A 19,714-nucleotide genomic window follows, 5' to 3' on the forward strand; every position below is an offset into this window, starting at 1 on the left:
AGTCCGAGTCTTGCTGTCGTGCCAAGCACAGCAGAGACCTCCTAGAGAAGAGTTTGGTTCTGCAGGTCAGCAGCTTTGTAAGCACCGACCAGCACCTGGTGGCAACACCTGGGGCCGACTTCGGATGGCTTGTGGGTAGAACCGTATGCTCAGTTCAATGCTTGATGACTTTTTACAGTAAAACTTTATTTTATGGAAGTTGTTTTCTGTTACCAGCTGGGTAGTTGTAATTTTTAACTCGAAACTGTTGATTCAGCTTTCCAGATACAAAAGTGTCCATTGCGCTGCCGTTGCCTCTCAACAACCAGTATGTTTTTCCCTCCCCTCAACCACAATTTGGAACAAAAGAAATAATTTCCCAGTTTCACGGACCAGTAACAGCTGAGACAATCACTTTATGCAGCTAAATTTATTCTCGGAACAGATTACATTGAAATGTGGGGAAGTGTCAACAGCGGGGGAAAGTTGTCCTTTTTGGGGGTCAGTGGGGTGCTTTACGTAGGACTGAGCTCTGCTCATAAACGGGGAGTTTCCTCCTTTTTCGCTGCTCTTCAACCAAAGCGGCTGTTGCTGCCTGCACAGCCCGAGGTTGAGCAGCGTGTTCATTAACCTGCCCAAGAAAGGAGTAATGGGGTTAATGGCAACGCTGTAAAGGCTGAGCCCCTATTAGCTGTTGAAATAAGAAAGTTCTCTTTTCCACGGGTGATTTACGGAAAGATTTTAGAGCCCGAGTTAAATGATCTAGGAAGTGTTTGATAAAATGAAAAGAAGCGGGGTAGGCTGTTAAGACACCCTGCAGCTTTTCCTCCTGTGTCACGGAAGGGCAGATATGTCAGCAGGTCCAGGGGGCTCCGCACACGGAGTCTGTGACCAAGAACTCTTTTCCCTGTGAGCGGAGCCTGTGCCCTTCCGTGCGGCTTTTGTCCCTCCTGTTGAAGCACCCGCCGGTGGCCCCTCCAGCCTCGCGTCCCGCCCCCCCTCGCTGCCCTTCAGCTGAAACAGTAAATGGCTTCAATAAAACCTACAGCCAGCGCCGCGGAGTTCCACAGAAAGGCTTTTATCTGTTAGTTGTTGACTGTGAATATACAGCTCTTTGCTTCTGCCAGGGAGCTGCTGCTGACCCGACTGACAGGTGATACTCAACCTCTAACTGACTACTCGCATTGAAAAAAAATTAAGAAATTAGCTTTGCTTTACATGATTTTTTTTCTACAGACTTCAATAAAAATGTGACTACAAATAATTACAAAGCCTGCCTTCTTTCTGAGGCAACTTAGAGCGTACAGAGTGGAGAATGTTACAAGAGCACGTCCAGTAAAGACAATACATCAACATAATAATGCGGGATATTTCAGTAAAAATAGAATAAATAAAATAAAAATATTTTAAGCTGTATTTAACAGGTTAATTTAAAATATGGCATCGGACATACAAGGCATAGTGAACGCGGCTGCCTGCCTACGGTATCACTAGGTATTATAAAAAAATGCATAGATAACTGAAGGGTCGCCATAACATCAACTGAAAGGGTGGCAGTTGCTCAAACACACGTACCCCATACATACTTTTTTTGGCCATGAGAAAACGAGTGTCTTAATACATCGTTTAACAAAAGATGAGCGGCTTTGAGATATCGGGCTCCGATTCTGCAAACGCCTGGGTGTATTTTTAACCTTTTGGAGAATAAGGAGCTCTACTGAAGCAAGAAGGCCCCGTGCGGTCAGACCGTTAAGCAGACTACTTAAATATTTGCAAAATCAACAACAATTGTGTTGTTAACAGACACAAAAACTCTTAAAAATAGATACTGGCAAGTGACCTACGGCTTTGCAAATACCTTTCTGTCTTCTCCTCACAGACTTTGCCGGTGAGAGGTAACGGGATGTTCTCGGCCTTGGCAGCACCGATGCAGGAGAACCTTCACACCCCTGCTGTTGGCCAAGCGCTGCTTTAGTTTTAAGACTAAAGGTGTCTCTCTTGGGGAGGATCAGCATCGTGCAGATGCAACCACAAAACTTAATGATCCCGTTGTAAAATTCACTGTTGTAGAACAGCTGCAGAAGCCCAAATCCTGGCGTTTCCAGCTGGAACTTTAAAAAGACACTGTCAGAAATAACTGAAAATAAAATAAAGGGAAAGTCTGACTCACTAGCACGATGATAAATAAGGAAACTTTTCTCTCTTAACCTCACGATCCTACCAAAAGGTACCTCGTTGGCCACCACACGATAGGAAGTGAGTTTTTGGGCTGCTCCTGGCAGAGGTAGCTGGGATCCAGCTGAACTAACCAAGCTGCCGTCTCCACGCTCCGAGATCTGGCTCCGTGGGCAGTTCAAACCATTGGTAGTGGCAGAGGGAGTGGGTTGGTTTGCACCCCCGAGGCTCCCCGTTCTCCCGGCCTGCTTGGCACCAGCGACTCCTCCTCCTGCTCTCCCAAAGGAGCTGGTGCAATGGACGTGACAGGAAGGTGAGCCTTGGGAGGGGAATCACGGTCATAGACTTGAGATCGGTGGAGGATCAGCTCTTCAGAGAGTATTCTAGAGAGCTACGTTTAATTGCAGCAGCTGCATAACCGGCCTTCACCTGACACGAGCTCGTACGTCAAGCCAAGTGGAGTTTAATGATTTTTCTGCATTTTTAAATGCAGAAATTTCTTGAATCATCATTTTTTTCCCCTTGTGTTCCTAACTCGCTTTGCCCAGGTGCTGCTGTTAACTTCTTTAAACGAGGAAATAAAAAGAAAAATAAGTTTGTTTCTAACAGTCTCTTGCATAGGAAAATAAAAAATAAAAGAGTTCTTGTAATACCAACCTTGACAATGTTCTTTTAAAATTACAGTATGACCAGATCTGCAGTCTTGGGAGACAGTTAGAGTTTGGAACATATCCATAAAATGGAGGCAAAACGTTTTGAACGCGAGTTAAAAATATCTTTAACGTTCCATTTCCCAAACGTGTACTGATCTGCAGGCCCAGGCAGAAGATGGCAAAGGGAGAGACTTTCAGGCTGCGTAACTGCGCTGGCAAATTGGCCTGAGCTACGATTTTAAGGGGCAACACTGGGCCGAGCTTGTCAGGGGCTGCAGGAAGTAGTGCGTAGATCAGAGCAACTGGATGAAGCCTTTGGAGCAAAAGCGTTGGAATCGGGTTGTACCCCCTGAAGCACTATCCTGGTAAACAGCTCGTCTTTATTTTGTCACGAGAGCATGAAAAGAAATTTAAGGGAATTTTGTAAATAACGAGAAACACGATTGTTCTTTTTGTGGCACGTGAAGTTTTCAGCGACAAACTCTGCGGGGAGGGGGGACTCGTGCAAGCGGACGCCAAATCGACCGTTTCATCAAACATTTGTACGGGTAAGGTAGGCAACGTTTCAGTCTCTGTAAGCCTTTCAAGATAGTAAAATTACTGACTAGTTCTTTCTTGCTCCTGATTGGTATGAGCCCTGCGTGAAACAAACGGTATTTCAGATGAATTAATGGCAGATTTAGGAGAATAAATTTAACAGCCAACAGGTGCATCTGTATATTTAAAGCTGAAAAGCTTCAGCGGATCACCCTGCAACTCAATTGCTGAAAACACCTCTGGATTTTTCAGTGTTGGTTTGGTATTGAACACGATTCTTCTCCAAGACCATAACGTAGACCCAGGAGATGAAATAACGCCACCGTGATTCAAAATTACATCAGGGAGATGTAGAAGTTGTTGCTGGACCAATGCTGATAAACAATTTAAAACTAACAGGTGTAGTTCTGTAAAAAATAAAACTTGGTTATTTGAATCTACAGTAACTCGATGGTAGCTAATCCTTGGTACCTACACTCCAGTGTTGAAAACAGAGCCAAGTGCTGTGGGATTTAAGATTGGGTTGTGACAAATCCAGCTCAAGACGGTGAAACTATCGACTCCGGCATCACTCGCTCCAAGGACTTTAGCAGGAGTTCACTGGGAGGGATGTGGCCATATTTTTTTTTTTTTGTGTGTGTGTGTGTGAGTTTAGGTAACGTTCATGTATTTACAAACAAACAGACCTTCCCTTGCTCATGATGTAACTCACTGACAGCAAAAAAATTATTTCATGCTTCTTTTCATATCACACGATGGTGGCAAGAAGGAGAGAACATGCTTGTCTAACATTGTTTCGATGCGGGGTAAATTCTCTGAAGACCAAGCATCAGCGATTGGGAATGGAAGGCCAGACACCGTCAGTTCCTGTTCCTTGGTGTAGCTGCTCTTATCTTCGGTTAAACGCCGGGAGCATCCTCTCTCTCGCGCAGCTACGGCATCTCGGTGACCGGGCGTTTCTGTTTCAAAGTGTCAATGAGGGACAAGACCCCTCGTTTTACGTTGGTTGTCACTCTCCTGGTCACCGAGTCTGCAGGAGGTGGGGGCGGTCGGACTTTCTGGGCAGGAGGTCGGGCTACTAAGCACTTCTGATACCGCAACTGCAACAAAGCAAAAACAGCCTGCGATCCCCGCTGTACCCAGTGCCCGCACACAGCAGTTTAAATACACTTTTAATACTTTCTCACAAAATATAGACAGCCTTCCATTTTGGCCATGACAAACAGCCCAGCTGAAGTTAATGGGAGACCGCTCTGTCAATCTGTGGGCAGACACTGTTCATTAGCGCTAAATTAAGACACTAAATCATATGAACAGCCCTTTGAAAACTGAAAAATCAGTTTTCTGGGTTCAGCTATTCTTGAATGAGGATTCTTTTCACTACATTGTCACTGGGTTGTGTAACACAACTGCGAGCAAAATGCTTTTCCAGCACTAGGTAACTGGTGCAGTGAAAGAAAGGATTTCTAACTTAACGCAGGCGTTGCAGAGGTTAGGAGGGAAGAGGATTAAAGGGGCATCGTTCACTAAATTGACATTTCAAACTTAAGAACGTCTGGCATTTAATTGATCAAATATATCAGATTCCAAATTGCTAGTTTTATCTGTTTTTTCTATTTTCTGTATTGAGACTAATATAATTGCAAATTTGGAAAGAGGATTATTTACAGAGGCAGTGAAAAACCCAAGTGCTGTTCGGTGCCTCTGGAGAAGGGCACTTACCATACAGGCAGCCTGAACAGCTTCTGATACGTTGCCAGCGTTTGGTTCGCACCAAAAAACGTGGCACTCAAAATGCTGGTTTCCTGTATCCATAATGAAGGCGAACGTGTGGACGTCCTTGCCCACTCCCATGAAGGACAGGAACCGCACACGACACTCCACCAGGATTTCCTCTTCATTCTGGTTAGGAATCAAATGATTGATCATTACTATTGGATATTCTGTGGAACACTGAAGTTTGATTAAAAGGGGGAGAGTGGCTGGGGCAGTGCTGTGGGATTCCTTTTTATCTGTCTGCACGCAGCCAGCGTGTTCAGGACGGGATGTCCCCTGCTCGGCTGTCACCAGAAGACCAAGGGTCTGAGTGTGAGCACTGAGCACGTTGTGCATTTCAAGCACTGCTTGTTTTGTGAAGAAATATACGGCTATTATGACTCCAAAGGATACTGCCCTGTCACTGGCATGTTAGAGATGTTGGTTTAAGACCTCATCAACAGAAGTTCTTTGAAAGTTTCACCATATTCATCTCTGTGGAAAATGCTCTACAAAAGGACAGTGATGCAAAACACAGATTCTACAATCACTCTTGGCTTCCATAGCAAGAATCAAGTAAATACAGTTTAGGATTTCTCCTTAGGGCTTAACCTACAACATTTTAAGCTGAAAATTCCTAGAAAGGATAACACTGAATTTGTTTTAAATATCTAATGAATACTTATAGTAATTTATATTTTTGAGAACACGCTTGGAATGGTAAATAAAGCCGAAGCTCATACAAGCAAGAGCCTCTGCAGCTTCACAGCCCTGGAAAGAAATAAAAAGCAAGGTAAGCAAATGAGTTCTAGTACAAAGGAACTCTTTCTGCTAATGTTTATGTGTTCCTGGTTTTCAACACTCATAGTATGTTAATCATGTTCTAAACAAGACAGTCTGCCTTACTCGTTCATTGATGACTGTGACAGTAGCATCAGCAACATTCATGGTCACTGGCATCCAGTCTTCTTTGCTCGAGGAAGCCATTAGACTTTCAATGGCACTGTTCAGAGTATCCATTCCTAAAACAGAAGAAAATGTGATAATGAAAAATAAATACATAGGTAAACAAGAACAAAACGGTTATTTACACATAGTAGTAGAGAAAACAGTTTTGTTTGGACTCCTTATTAAAAGGAATTTGATGATGGAAGGAAGGGTTGTGAAGCTGGTTTTCTTCAACTGCAGAAACAAAACAGGTGCCTCTGGCTCAGAAAAAACAGGGTCGCATCTTGTTTAGCTGCTGCACCGTTTCAGGTCTCTAGGGCCCTTCTCATTAAAAGCAGAGCCCAGATTCAAAGAAAGCAGTAGAAACTGCCTTCTTGGCAGCTCCCGAAATACTCTGATTACAAAACACGTGTTCAAATGAGGCCCTGAATACTAGGTGCCTTCATGCCTCACCCTTCGAAAATCAGGCATTTCCACTCGGGTAGCAGAGTCCTGCCCTTGGAGTTTTTGCAAGGTACTTTGGAAGTCACTTGAGAGTAAGTGTTACATACCCACGGGTTTAGCCACAGGCAGCATGCCCAGGTACTGGACGTGGAACTTCTGCACCAGCTCTGTCTTTGGTGTTGGGAAATCTACTGCATGGGAACAAAAAATCAATTTTCTGTTTATCAGCATTCGCAGCAGGGAAAACCACTTTGATTTCATCAATAACATAGAATAGTTTACCCAGTAATTGTACTCCGAAGGTATCGTATTGATTAAAACAATTTTTCACTCCCTCTGACAAGAAAAATGCTCAATAATTTCTAAAAGAATTAGGGATCAGTTTGCATCACCATATTTCTTGATCTAAGCTAAGAATAAGGTCACATTGTATTGCCGTTATATTAAAAACCAGAAAATAGAGATGAATGTGTTTCTGAGACACACAGACCTAAGTTCCACTGCAGAACTATGTAAAATCTGGAGTCTGTTTTTAGTACCATCCCTGTTAATATGTTAAACACTGTCTACGAGTAATCAATACTACTGTCAGCAGACAATTGCACAAGTTGACGTATGGATTAGGAATAAGATATTCAGTATAAACTGGTGGATCTAGAAGCACGTAATTTCTTGTAAAGCTAACGCAGAGTATGTTTTTTCTCCCGCAATACTTTCAAAATAGCAACTATTAAGCTACGACTAATAAATACAGGCAAAGGCAACTTTTACCATGCAGTTGAGTGTGCAAAAGACCCTTAAGCTGGATGACAGTCCACTTGCACCTCTTGCCTTGGAAGTTGCTAAAATTGATGCTGAGACCTAGGAGGCGTTCTCCTACAGGTCCCCTAAATCCAAGGGATTTACTGGAATATATCCTGTTTTTAAGGAAGATTTGGCCAATTTGTGCAGTCTCAAGCCATGAGGTATTTTGCCGTGAACAAGACAATATGTGCAAGTAGCCACAAATAAGTAAGACTGCATTTGCAAAATCTGTATTTCAAAATAATAGAGGACGTGCACAAGTTGGCATAACTGAGCAACTCTCAACACAACCAATATTAAATGTAACACAGTCAGATACAGAAATTAAAAAGGAGGATTACACTCCTGACCTCTCCACTCAACACGCTCCATTTTGGTCAAAAGTAGCATCAGAAACCAAACAAATCTAAAACAGGGCCATCCCAAGGTATTATGTGTAACACACAGTACCTTGCAGAGGAACATCAAGGGTGACATTCGTCCTGTCCTGCAACGAGCTGCATGCCATAGCTTTAGCATTCTTCCGTTCGGCCATAATCTGAGAGGACAGTGATAATACAGCCTTTTGTAAAAAAAATATATATAGTACAGTAGCAACTACAAGTATAAATTTACTCCTATTACAACCACAGTTTCTGAAATTTGAAATAAGTCAGAAGGTACATGACTAAACAGGTTGTTCTTTTTAAATAACAACTTCTAATTTTCCTCCAGTTTATTCACCTGACCTTAACTACATAAAGAACTTAAGTTGTATCCAAGCCTAGATAAAAGATAGATGGAGGAGGGGAAAAAAACTCTAGCCATTTTTATCAACAGCAAAATTGCAGTGAGGAGTAATATAGCAAGAAATATAAATATTTAACACACAGGGAAGAGTGTTCATTATTCATGTTCCTTTCTGGTCTATCTTCCGCTGTGTATAATTTTTTCCTCCATTTTTGTGTTTCTTGGAATCAAAAATCCCATCCAAAATACAACCTGTTCTTCCCTCAAAATGTGTAATACCAGCAAAAGAGGAAAAAAACCAGAAAACACTTCTAAATAATCACTTGGGATGATTATCCTCTACAAATATATGACTGAGAATGGACGCAGGGAAGGTCCAAAGCCCATATATGAAGCATTGCTGTCTGCTTCTTTACGCTATGATTGTTACTTGTAATTAAGCTATAAAGATAACTGATGTTTCAGCAGATGACATTTGGTCTGAAGATGCTTCTAGCAAATTTCTCCTCCTTTTTTTATTTTATTTTTTCCTTTGGGTTTTAAAGCATCTTCTGTCACAGGGACACATGATAATCTCCCCCCCGCAGATGAAAAGTGATACACGCTTGCTCGGGAAGCAGCCCTGACTCAGCAAAGAGGTTCAGTGTGTCAGCACATGCGGAGCGCTTCCCGGAATCAGGATTACACCTATTGCTGAATTCTGAAGGAACATGCCCTACTTAACACCACTATCCTGTTTTATTGTGTGACTGTCAGCTAAGGTTTTAAATGCTTAGTTGCTCTCTTATCCAAAATTCATATCGTAGTTACATGTGTGACAGCTCTGCTGCCTTTCTGCTACCCTTGTGAACAGCTACGGTGGCATTTACTTGATGTTGACCCCACTGGACAAAAGCAGCTGTAGTAGGGCCTGTGCTCCACACTTCTCCCTGCTGGACTCACTGCAAACATCTGTGAGAACTGAGAGCTGGAGGAGAAACCCGAGGGACATACCAAGTCCAGGCTTCTCCAGCCACAGCCACCGCTGCAGTCCCCAGTGTCAAACTTCACCGAGCACAGCCTGCAGCTCCCTGGGCAACCTGAGAGGCTCCCTGGGCAACTCAAGAGGCTCCCTGAGCCCTGTCACCCGCATTTCCTCAGGTGCCCAAGCCCGGACAGACCTGTCAGGCTTTGCACAGTTGCTGGGGGACCTACTGCCTCAGGCAAAACTCTGCTGCCCAGAAGGTTCGACTAATGCACACCGCGTAAATGCTCAGGTTGTCTGCGTGAAACATCACAAGTTCAGTAGCCACAAAAAGGAATTTTTTTTTAGACTACACGACCGGCTACAGAGGAGAATTTAACATCACCGATTCCATTCACTAACTTGAAGACAAAATGTAAAAAGCAAGTGACAAGCATACAGTAAATCAGCAGAATTTTAAAACTTGAAGGTTTCCTAACTAGCTTTTCTAGAAGAGCTGTGACTTTAAAAGAGGGACAAGTTACACAGGGATAACTGATAGGGTTACTCTTCCCTGCAGCCTACTCTTCCTGTGGTGCAAACTGATGTGTTTCAAGGAAAACCAAAGTGAACAGCATAATATTTTTTAAAAAGGGGGATGCAGCCTTGGATCCACCGTAGCTCAATAAAAAAATGAAAAAGAGTTTCAAGTAGCTCGGTTTAACTGCCTCTCTGTAAAGCGTTTCAATCAGATTTGCCCGCTGTAAAGGATGTGCTGCCTTGCTCCCGCTGCATGAAAGGACCGCACAGAGGACACTCATGAACTGATCATGCAAGAAACCCAAAATTAATAACCAGGGAATGGTGGCAAATCTGCAAGATAAAACGACTGAAGAGAACAGTCCTCTCAGTATTACAGACACCACCACCACAAGTAGGAACTAAGATCCTTCAGTATTTGTAACCAGAGTAGCTTAAATCCCCTGTTCTCCCTCTTTTTTTTTTTTTTTAAAGTGGGCAGTAACATTAGCAGCTATTTTCCTGCAGGAGAATACCACTGAATAATGCCATTCAAACAAAGTCTGACTTATTTACAGAGTTTAACATCACCATTTACTATTAATTGAGCTGCATGAGCTGCATGGTCTTTTTCCATTTTGAACCCGCAGCTTCTTTACTATTCCAGAAAACCTTCAGTTTCTATACACCCTTGTCAAAGCAAAAGCACTTCTCCTCCCCTTCCTCAAATCGAAATGCTCACCCTCCCGTTACCCCCATCTATTTGCATCCTTTCCTTTACAAATTCTCTACACCGTTGCTCGTTGCCAGTGATATAAACTAAACTAACACCGCATGCGATTGCTGATAGTGTGTATTAGGCTCAGGGACCTCTAAACAGACAATAAAATCCACCTACCTTTGAGCAGATTTCGTGTAAACTTGTGGCGATGGCTTTCGCGGGGGTGTCACATCGAAACACATGACATTTCAAAATTCTCGTGTCTTTGTCTCTCGCCACGTAAGCGAAGTCTCTGTGTAAACAAAACGAATCGACAAGTTAGAAACAAGCAAAACACATTAAGGCATTAGAATGAGTAGTATCTCCAAAACGGCAAGTCCTATTTCAATTTAACAGGTTGTTAATTCTCAGCTGTAGAAGAATGAAACACACGCCTTAGACGAAGCAGATGTACAAATGTAATAAACTGCATACCCGTGAAACACATACCTAAAGTTTGGTGCTTAATCTATATAATTAAAGAGCTCACTGGTTTGCTAACCCTGGCAACCTACTGAACTTACAACCCATAATTCCAACTGCAATTGTAAATACACGGGAAAATTTACTCAAATATTTTATTTATTTTATTAAGTGTGGAGAGAAGTACAGATTAAGACAGAAAACACATGCAGGTCTTAAATCCTAAAAAAATCTGAGAAACAGCAGGCAATATTCTAGTCAGAGAAAAATCACGTTTCAAAAGATTGTATAAAGTGTTTAAAATATGCAGATAGTAATTAGAGATCTGGCTGCATAAGGGAGATGTGAACCTGCTGAGCTTTGCTCACACTAATTGGCCTAAATTTCTGACCTTATTTTTTCAAAAGTTAAATAAAGCTGCCCGACAAAAGAGATTCTTGCACCATACTGGCCAGTCACTACAACACAGTATAGGTTTTTATCACAGGTGATGGAAATGCCAGGATTATGTTTGTTTGTTCTCAGGCTGTTTAAGATTTGGAGCTCTTCTGGAAAAGTCTAAGTGGGTGCATGGTGTAAAGAAAGCATCAGAGTTTGGATACATCCCAATTTTTTGGATACCAAGGTAAGGACTGCCCCTGCTCCAAGACCCCATCACCATGGTCCCATAGAGCTAATTTGCTTTCATGACCTTCTTGGAACAAAGACATCCATTAACCCGTTCAGGGGTGGGGACCTGAAGCTGGTTCTGCAGCAGGGAAGGTGTGTAAGGATGGCAGCCAGGCAAAGCCAGGCTTCTTCCCGACTCAGTTATCTTCTTGCTGCACCAGGCTCTCCACTGCTTGGTCTTACACCTCTGCCTGTACATGTCCTCTGAGCAACCACAGCCCAGTCCTACTTTGTGATCCTCCTGCCGTCTCCAGATTTCTTTGGGACTTGCGTCCCTGGCAGAGCTACGCTGAGTAGCTAACTACAGTGACAGCAGACAAGGGAAGCTGGGGCTCCCAACAGCCTCTTATGCCTGAAGTCCCTTTTCAGTGCCTTTCCTCTTTACCTGTAACTAATTACCAGCAAGATCCTGACTGACGCAGAGATAGGAGGGATATTCCAGGTGGACAAAACCCCATATTGTCCCTCCCCTCCTAAACCACAGGTTTTATATACATGAACACTTCAGTTTATACTGAAGTCTGTAACTATGCTGAGTGGGGTTTAATGCAGCATGGATTCCCAATTTCTTCATTCATTGTAGATGTCCAGTGAATTGGAGAATTTTGTACTGAAGTTACCCAGGGAGAACCAGAGACTGATAGCTGGGCTTCCAGCTCTCTATGAGATATGAAGGTTGTCCTGCAGTTAAGTACCTTATCTGTATTTAATTTGGCAGCACTAGATTTTGTCATTTAGTGAGCCCTTGCAATGAAAGGGGCAGTTGCCCACAGGCTGGGATGCTCAGTGACAGGCACAGGTTGTTCCTCTGTTTAACTGATTCACAACCTGAAGCCTAAGGAATAATACTTAAAAAAAACCCAAAACCAAACTATTGGGAGTTGAGATTCAGAAGCAATTCCACAGGACAGAACCATGCAGAAAATCGAGGAAGCTGGAGGGACTTCTCCATCTCACTGCACCCCAACATGTGGTGGCACGCATTAGGGTACAGCAGAGACAGGAGGCAGCGGGGCAGCACGTGGAGGATGTTGCCACCTGAACCCTTCCTGCACAGGGAACGCAGCCCACGGGCTGTGCCGGCTGTCACCCTGCCATCTCGTGTGACACAGGCACCCTGTGGAGGGACAGTTTCACCCAATTGCTCGTGACCTGGAGGAAGAAAATCGCAAAGCAATAATTCAGGAAGGTGCTGGCTATTACAGAAGATGCCCTGAGGTTTCCTAGCTCCAGCCTGACCCCCAAGCACCTCGGCTACAATCTGCAAGAAGAGCCTTTTGGCACATTGTTCCCTTTTGCTGCACCACAAATTCACGGAGATGCCAAGTTCCAGTCGGAATCTTATTCCTGGAAAAAAGCTGATGCTTTTTGGCTCCTGTGCACACGTGCCAAGCCTTGCTATAGAAGGGTTTCCTCCTAGCTTAGCATTTCAAAAGCTAATTGAAGACTCCTAGCTGGACTCTCGTAATAAGACTAAGAGAAGGGGGTATGGCTCACTTATGGCCTACAAAAAATTAGCAGTTCTGGGAAAAAAAATGAAACCAAGCACCACATAAAAAACCTTTTGAGATTTTTGCCTTTTGAAGTAAGCTTTCAACATTACTCATGCTCCTGAATGATCTGCAGAGCAGGTACTTGGAAATGCTCAGGCTCACAGAAGTCCCACACGCAATATCCTGAAGCTCTGATGAGACCTTGCCTGGTTCGAGAGCTTTAAGTGAGGAACTTCCAGACATCCTAAGCATTTGGCATTTTTGTTTTCTATGTATTTGGCTTTAGCTGCCATCTTTTAAATGCCCTAAGTTTCAGATTTCACATTTTTGAGTCCAAATACCTTCCCTTACAAATATTTTAACTGCAACATGAAAACATCGTTCACTTAACAGACACAGATTTGCTACCACTTCTCCCTCTTTACACGCAAGAAAACCTTGCTGGCAGTGACCATCGCCGCAGGGTAGCAAAGCTGCACGAACAAGCAGACTGCTGCGCACACCTCACCACTGGATCAAGGTCTATTCTCTCGGAGTGAAGACATAACAGCTGAAACCTGTGTTCGCATTAACTTAAGATAACATTGAAAGCCATCTATGTGACCATTAAATGGCTATTTATTACCATTTACAAGCTTTTACCTCAAATCAATATTATTCCTTTGAGGACTGGTAATCATTCCTGTACAAGATGATCCTAGGAGGAGCATCCTGTGTTATTTTGCCAAATTGCCTGCACTGCGCAGAAGCCTGTTTGAATAAACAGAAATCTGCACAGCCCCAGGAAACTGTACAATACCAGGATTTCTAATTGTAAGACCACCACGTTCAAGGAGTTGCACAAGCACAGAAGATAACTTGCCCCTTCTGTTAGCCATACAGCTATCTGTTAGAACCTTCTTTTATCGTTAATCAAAACTAAGACGGGACAAAGCCACTGAAACAAGTCATTGGGGCTTAGATGCCTTCACACGTTGCCAGCAAAACCCATTTGTAGCAGCCCAAGAAACGGTGGTCCAACCTTTGATCAGCAGTTCTGGCAATGCCCTGGCACATCACAACTGTCCCAATGAAACTACCATGCTTTGCTGTAGGAGACTGTGTCAGGCAGTGACCACTGCCCCGCCAAGTCCCTGCTGCATGGACAACTCCTGAGACCACATTAAATCTCACCCTGCAGAGAGTTCATCTGAAACCCAAGCTCAACTGCAAGGATTTCCAGCTGTAAGGGAACCTGGAAGATAATACTAAATGTGTTTAGTCAGCACATTATCTCCCAGTGGAGGTAGGAATCAAAGGACTGCACAGATAAAAATGAGCCAAACAATTAAAACTGTGATAAACTAAAGACTGAATTCTGACAGGATCAAAGATTTTGGTCATAAAGGAATACAACTCATAATTATGCCCCGTAGGTGGGAAACACCTTAGATGAGAGTATTTTCAACAGCATTTTAAAGGCAGAGAGGTGGACTGGGGGCAGTCTGCTGAGTCTCATTTTTCTCACAAGCATAAATTTACTTTTCGGATCAAAGGCGACCAATGCGGAGGGCAGCGCTGACATTTAACGAGCTTGCGCACTCTTTCAGCAAGAACATTCCTCTGTTTCCGGAAGGCTAATGACAGCCAAATGAACGAGCCACCATGCACAGCCTGGCTCAGTAACCTCCCTGAATGGTGAGACTTGTAGTGAGGGCAGGGAGGAGGAGTCTGATGGGCGTTACGGACGTGGTATCTGTAGTGGGACACTTCAGGTGACAAGAGGCTCACTTTAGTCCTGCCACAGAAGTGCCTGCAACCCTGTTGGCCCTGCAAGAGGAGGATGACAGCAGTCCTGATGGAACAGATCTGCTTTGCACTTGCCAAAGGACAGATACTACCCACAAAGACATTATTTTACTCAAAATGCAACGTGTTGATTTTGAGTAAATCCTCAAACATTGATGCAACCTCCTCTGCAATGAGCAGGGACATCTTCAACTAGATCTGGTTGCTCAGAGCCCCATCCGACCTGACCTTGAATGTTTCCAGGGTTGGGGCATCTACCACCTCTCTGGGCAACCTGTGCCAGTGTTTGACCACCCTCATTGTAAAAAAAAATCTGCCTTATATTTAGTCTGAATCTACCCTCTTTTGGATTAAAACCATTACCCCTCATCCTGTTGCCACAGGCCCTGCTAAAAAGTTTCCCCTAGGCCCCCTTCAGGTACTGGAAGGGGCTATAAGGTCTCCCCAGAGCCTTCTCTTCTCCAGGCTGAACAACCTCAACTCTCTCAGCCTGTCCTCACAGGGGAGGTGCTCCAGCCCTCTGATCATCTTCGTGGCCTCCTCTGGACCTGCTCCAACAGGTCCATGTTTTTCCTGTGCTGAGGGCTCCAGAGCTGGATGCAGTACTCCAGTGGGGTCTCACCAGAGTGGAGTAGAGGGGGAGAGTCACCTTCCTCGACCTACTGGCCACGCTTCTTTTAATGTAGCCCAGGATGCGGTTGGCTTTCTGGGCTGCGAGCGCACATTGCCAGGTCATGTCCAGTTTTTCCTCCACCAGTACACCGAAGTCCTTCTTGGCAGGGCTGCTCTCAGTCCACTCATTGCCCAGCCTGTATCGATACCGGGGGTTCTTCTTGAAGAAATGTTGACGCCTCTACTGTTTGCAGCAAGTCTCCAGAGTATGGCCCGGAAAGCCCCAGAGGCTGCGAGAATGCCTCATCTTTGTCCTGTGAAATTCCACTTAAGTTGAGTCACCTTGAAGGAGTGCCAGAAAGTCACTTCCCGTCCGCGGGGCTGTTGGTGGATGCCGGGAAGGTGCTGCCGGGGGCAGCTGGCCCAGACCTCGGCTCAGCCAGCCCTGCCTCAGTACAGCAGCGGTGCACAGAACGCCTCCATCAGCCTCTCCGGCACTCGCTCCTGCAGCTTCCGTAACTATTTCTGCTTGTAAGGCAGGCGTTCATAAACAAGGCAGGAGAGCACAATTTCAGGAGAAGATGAAACACCAGCCAGTACATCAATTTCAACTACTGAGAGCTAATAAAACCCTCGTGGACGTGTTTCAGACACACACCAGCGTTTCGCTTTAAGTACCTGAATAGCTTGAACAAAGTAAATCGGCTAATTACATGCATGGATCGTGAATATGCATAAACTTTTAGATGATCAGGGCCTGCATCTGCAAATCTGCTGGGGCAGAGGAGGAAATCTGAGTTCTTCAAAACCCGTGGCACTGCATCACGCGTAACCCTGCCAGCACCATCTGTTTTCAAATCATCAATCCAAATTAGCAGGCGAACCTCCCCTCTCCCTTCTGACACTGCACAAACTATACTACTGATTTCATTAATTCATGAAGCCACCTAGATGCCCATGTTCTCAACATGAGTGGTCCTACATGGCAGCCCAGTAGCCAGGACCTGGAGATGGTGGCACAGGCCGGTGGCAGCCAGCTCCTCCAAGGCCAGCAGGAGCCTTGCAGCCTTGCTTTGGGCATTTGTTGGGAAAACAGAACTAGCCTCTGTGCTCCCTCTTGGAGAAGAAAGGTATGGCTTTCGGGATTCCTGAGCATCTGCTCCCTGCGGCATCAATAACAAGCGAAAACTTTGGAAAAGTTTTGTGTTTCCCTGCAGAGGAGAAAAGGCAACAGCTTGTGTGACCAAAGCCTTGAATACCAAGTAAGCCAGAAGACTGTTCTCTGATTCTTCTTTCACTTCAGATCCCTTCTGGGTCACTTCATCTGTAAACCTTCATTCGACTGCAGCTCTCTTGAAGCTGATTAACATTTAAGTGAGATTTATGTGCAACAGGCTCCATTTGATAATGAAGAAGTGCCGAGTAACGTGTTTGCAATAGAAATTTACGGAAAAGGGTAAATGCCTCCTCTTACCATTCCCTTTACACCTTGCTGGGAAAACAAGGGAAAAAAGAGAGTCAAAAGACTTTACGAAGCCCATGGCTGGATACAGAGCTAGCATGGGGTTAACAGGTCACATCCCATTCAGCTGGAGTCTCCTCTGTCTCAATAAAGTGTGTGCACATGAACCCTGTGGGATTTGAACCGCAGCTCCTGGTAAAATTCCCTTCAATGTCAGTGGGGAGAGCAGCAAGGTATTTAGTGGCAAAACAGCGTATTTCGTTGCAGAAAAAAGCTGTATATTCTTAAAACTTTGTAACATAAGCGCACTACTTCTGTTCATCCCGGATTAGAGAGAAGGGGTACTGCATAGCAGGTAATTTTTTTTTTTTTTTTAATCATTTGTGCAGGTACTACATGACCCATTGGTATCCAGTTATAGGAACTGGATATAAATCAGCATTCTGGAAAAAAAGTTAGAAAAGCAGAAAAATAGGTAAGAAAATTATTTTGCTGCACAAATGAGTAACTGGTTCTGTTGAACAGTTACAAATTCAGTAGAAATTTCTTTATTTTGAAAGAATACAGGAAAGAGATTTTTAAAAGCAATTTAGAGAATTGCAAAGACAATGTAAGGTGCTAAGTAGAAAGGAATTTCATTTTTATTTGCTCTTTTACCCTCTTTAATTGGCAAATGTCTACAGTAATTGACTAAACCTTAGATAGCCATACCTATTTAACACCTGGCTAAGCATCACTTAGCTGCTCAACCCTGGATGAATATAATCACATTAAATGCAATTTATGCTAATGCTGTCCTCTTTGAGTAGCAGCCATAGCCATTTGCCACTATTAGGCTAAAGTCCTAGGAGACATCCCAATTAAGCACAGCCTGGAAGAGCAGCACATCCTCCATTACCTTCTCACTATAAACTTATTTCTTCAAAGGAGTGTAGAACTGCATTAACCCCTTTTTTTTTTTTTTTTTGGTTAAAAAAAAACCCCAACAACCTAGCCTTGAAGTCTGAAAGAAAATTTTTTACTCTTATGAATCAAAATTAAATTGCCACTATTTAAAACAGCTATATTAAAATGATACACATGCAGGAAAATGTAAATTGCTTTACAGATTTATGTACTACAAATTGTAACAAGAATCCTTGAACCAGAAAATGAGATCCTCTGGGCTTGGCTTAAAATTGATTGAAATTCATCCAGAATAGCCTACAGAAAACGACTGTTGATTTCCACGCACTGGTGTGACCGTACAGCCTCCTGCGACCGTGGGGCCACAGAGCACACGCTGCCGGGCTGCAGCGAAACCATCTCCCTGGTCTAAAACCTCTAGACTTCACTTTTTGCTTTCCTGCCGAGAGCTGACTGGCAAGTTGTGACAGCGGGAAGAAGAAAGGGGACAGCAGCCACCACTACAGCAGGGAGGGGGTCAGAAGGCACCTGTGGCAGGAGGCTGCCATTCACTGGTGAGACGTGAACGTCCATGGGAGCAGAATGAAGGAGCGGAGAAGGAGATAAGCAAGGAAAGTGAGAGAAGACACATGAGAAGAAAAGCGGATAAACACCAACAAGACCATGCCCTGATGGGAGTTTTCCATGACACGCCAATATTCTAGTATCACAAACAGCAAAAGAAGATGAGGTGCAAGAAACCCTGCAGTAATACGTATGACAGAAATTACAGACCTTCTCGATCAACGATTTAAATCCTTGACTGAGAGTGCTCTTTTACATAGGAGGAAGGAAAATGATTTATAGCTGAAATGAAGCCTGGGACTCTTGTTCAGTTCACTTGGCTTTTTATTAGGCTCATGCCAAGGAGTTTGTGAAGTTAGGGAGAAAAACCTGAAGGTAAGAAACCAGAATTAGCTGAAACAAACAGCATTCACAAAAGCTGCGAAATCTGTTTGCAGAAGATTTACTGAGGACTTTTCAACTTCCATTTCACCTAACAGAGATCAGATAGACACCAAATGAAACCACTGCTTCCCTTCCACACCCTCCAAAGGAAACCCACAGCCACTTCTCCAGGTGACTCCACCAATCACTTCGGAATCAAAACCTGCAGCAGGAGGAAAAAAAATAACTATTCCCACGCGTCTTCTCCTTCACATTTCATAGAGTCATAGAATGGTTAGAGTTGGAAGAGACCTTAAAGATCACCTAGTCCCAGCCCCCTGCCATATGCAGGGACACCTCCCACTAGACCAGGGTGCTCAAAGCCCCATCCAGTCTGGTCTTGAACACCTCCAGGGATCCACAACTCTGGGCAACCTGTTCCAGTGCCTCACCACCCTCACAGTAGAGAATTTCTTCGCGATATCTAATCTAAATCTCCCCTCTTTCAGTTTAAAACTGTTCCCCCTTGTCCCATTGTTCCACTCCCTCATAAAGAATCCCTCCCCAATATTAACCATAGGTACTCTCTCCTCAGTAATTAGAGTTGGAAGAGATGTGGGAGAGAATAAATTTACCTATGTTCCTGACACTTTCTGGCAATCCTAAAAACATACAAAAGCCTTGGAATTTTCCTTCACTGCAAGAGCTCCATCCCACAGAGCTCCTGCTGGGGAGCAGCCAGAAAGGTGCAGACTTGGCCTGGTCATTAATTTTTAACCCAAGTAGTTAAGATGCCCTCTCAAGCAGAGACTTTTTTCTTATTTCAGTTCTCACACAACTTAAAAATGAGTTTTTCTTGCAGCAAACCACCAGTTCTGCATTTATGAAATTCTCCTCAAATTGTCTGGCATTGACACAGTGTAGCTTGTTTTTCTAATTCATGCATAAAGTTTGTAGGGCAATTATCCCCTGCTGAAAGGCTGCTTGCTTCATTCCTTGATAACGTCACCAGCTAACTCTCAAGGAGGAGCTATGGCTACTTTGTGCGATACTCAGAGGCTTTAATCTGGCAGCCCTAAAACACAGAGCCTGCCAGTTTTCCTTTGATGTCTTATCATCGCCACAGTTCTGCGCACTTCCAAAATTTGTTAAAACCCTCACAGAGCTGATATGCTCGATACCCAGCTC

The 19,714-nt window shown here is 43.9% G+C and overlaps 1 protein-coding gene across 6 annotated transcripts in view; it reads right to left on the reverse strand.

The window, feature by feature from the left end:
• Positions 1-3,977: 3,977 nt before the first annotated feature.
• APBB2 (amyloid beta precursor protein binding family B member 2) overlaps positions 3,978-19,714 on the reverse strand; it is a 180,463-nt gene continuing 164,726 nt past the window's right edge. For 5 of the 6 annotated variants that reach the window (XM_074155296.1, XM_074155295.1, XM_074155293.1 and 2 more), the window contains 6 exons: positions 10,385-10,499; positions 7,746-7,833; positions 6,599-6,682; positions 6,006-6,121; positions 5,067-5,246; positions 3,978-4,444 (listed from right to left, as the gene is read on the reverse strand). In XM_074155296.1, the coding sequence (XP_074011397.1) occupies positions 4,277-4,444; positions 5,067-5,246; positions 6,006-6,121; positions 6,599-6,682; positions 7,746-7,833; positions 10,385-10,499 (751 nt within the window). In that variant the 3' untranslated portion in view covers positions 3,978-4,276. The remainder of the gene's footprint in view (positions 4,445-5,066; positions 5,247-6,005; positions 6,122-6,598; positions 6,683-7,745; positions 7,834-10,384; positions 10,500-19,714) is intronic. The other variant, XM_074155297.1, reaches the window with a different exon arrangement.

This window comes from Numenius arquata, chromosome 10, assembly GCF_964106895.1.
Source record: "Numenius arquata chromosome 10, bNumArq3.hap1.1, whole genome shotgun sequence".
NCBI lineage: Eukaryota > Metazoa > Chordata > Aves > Charadriiformes > Scolopacidae > Numenius > Numenius arquata.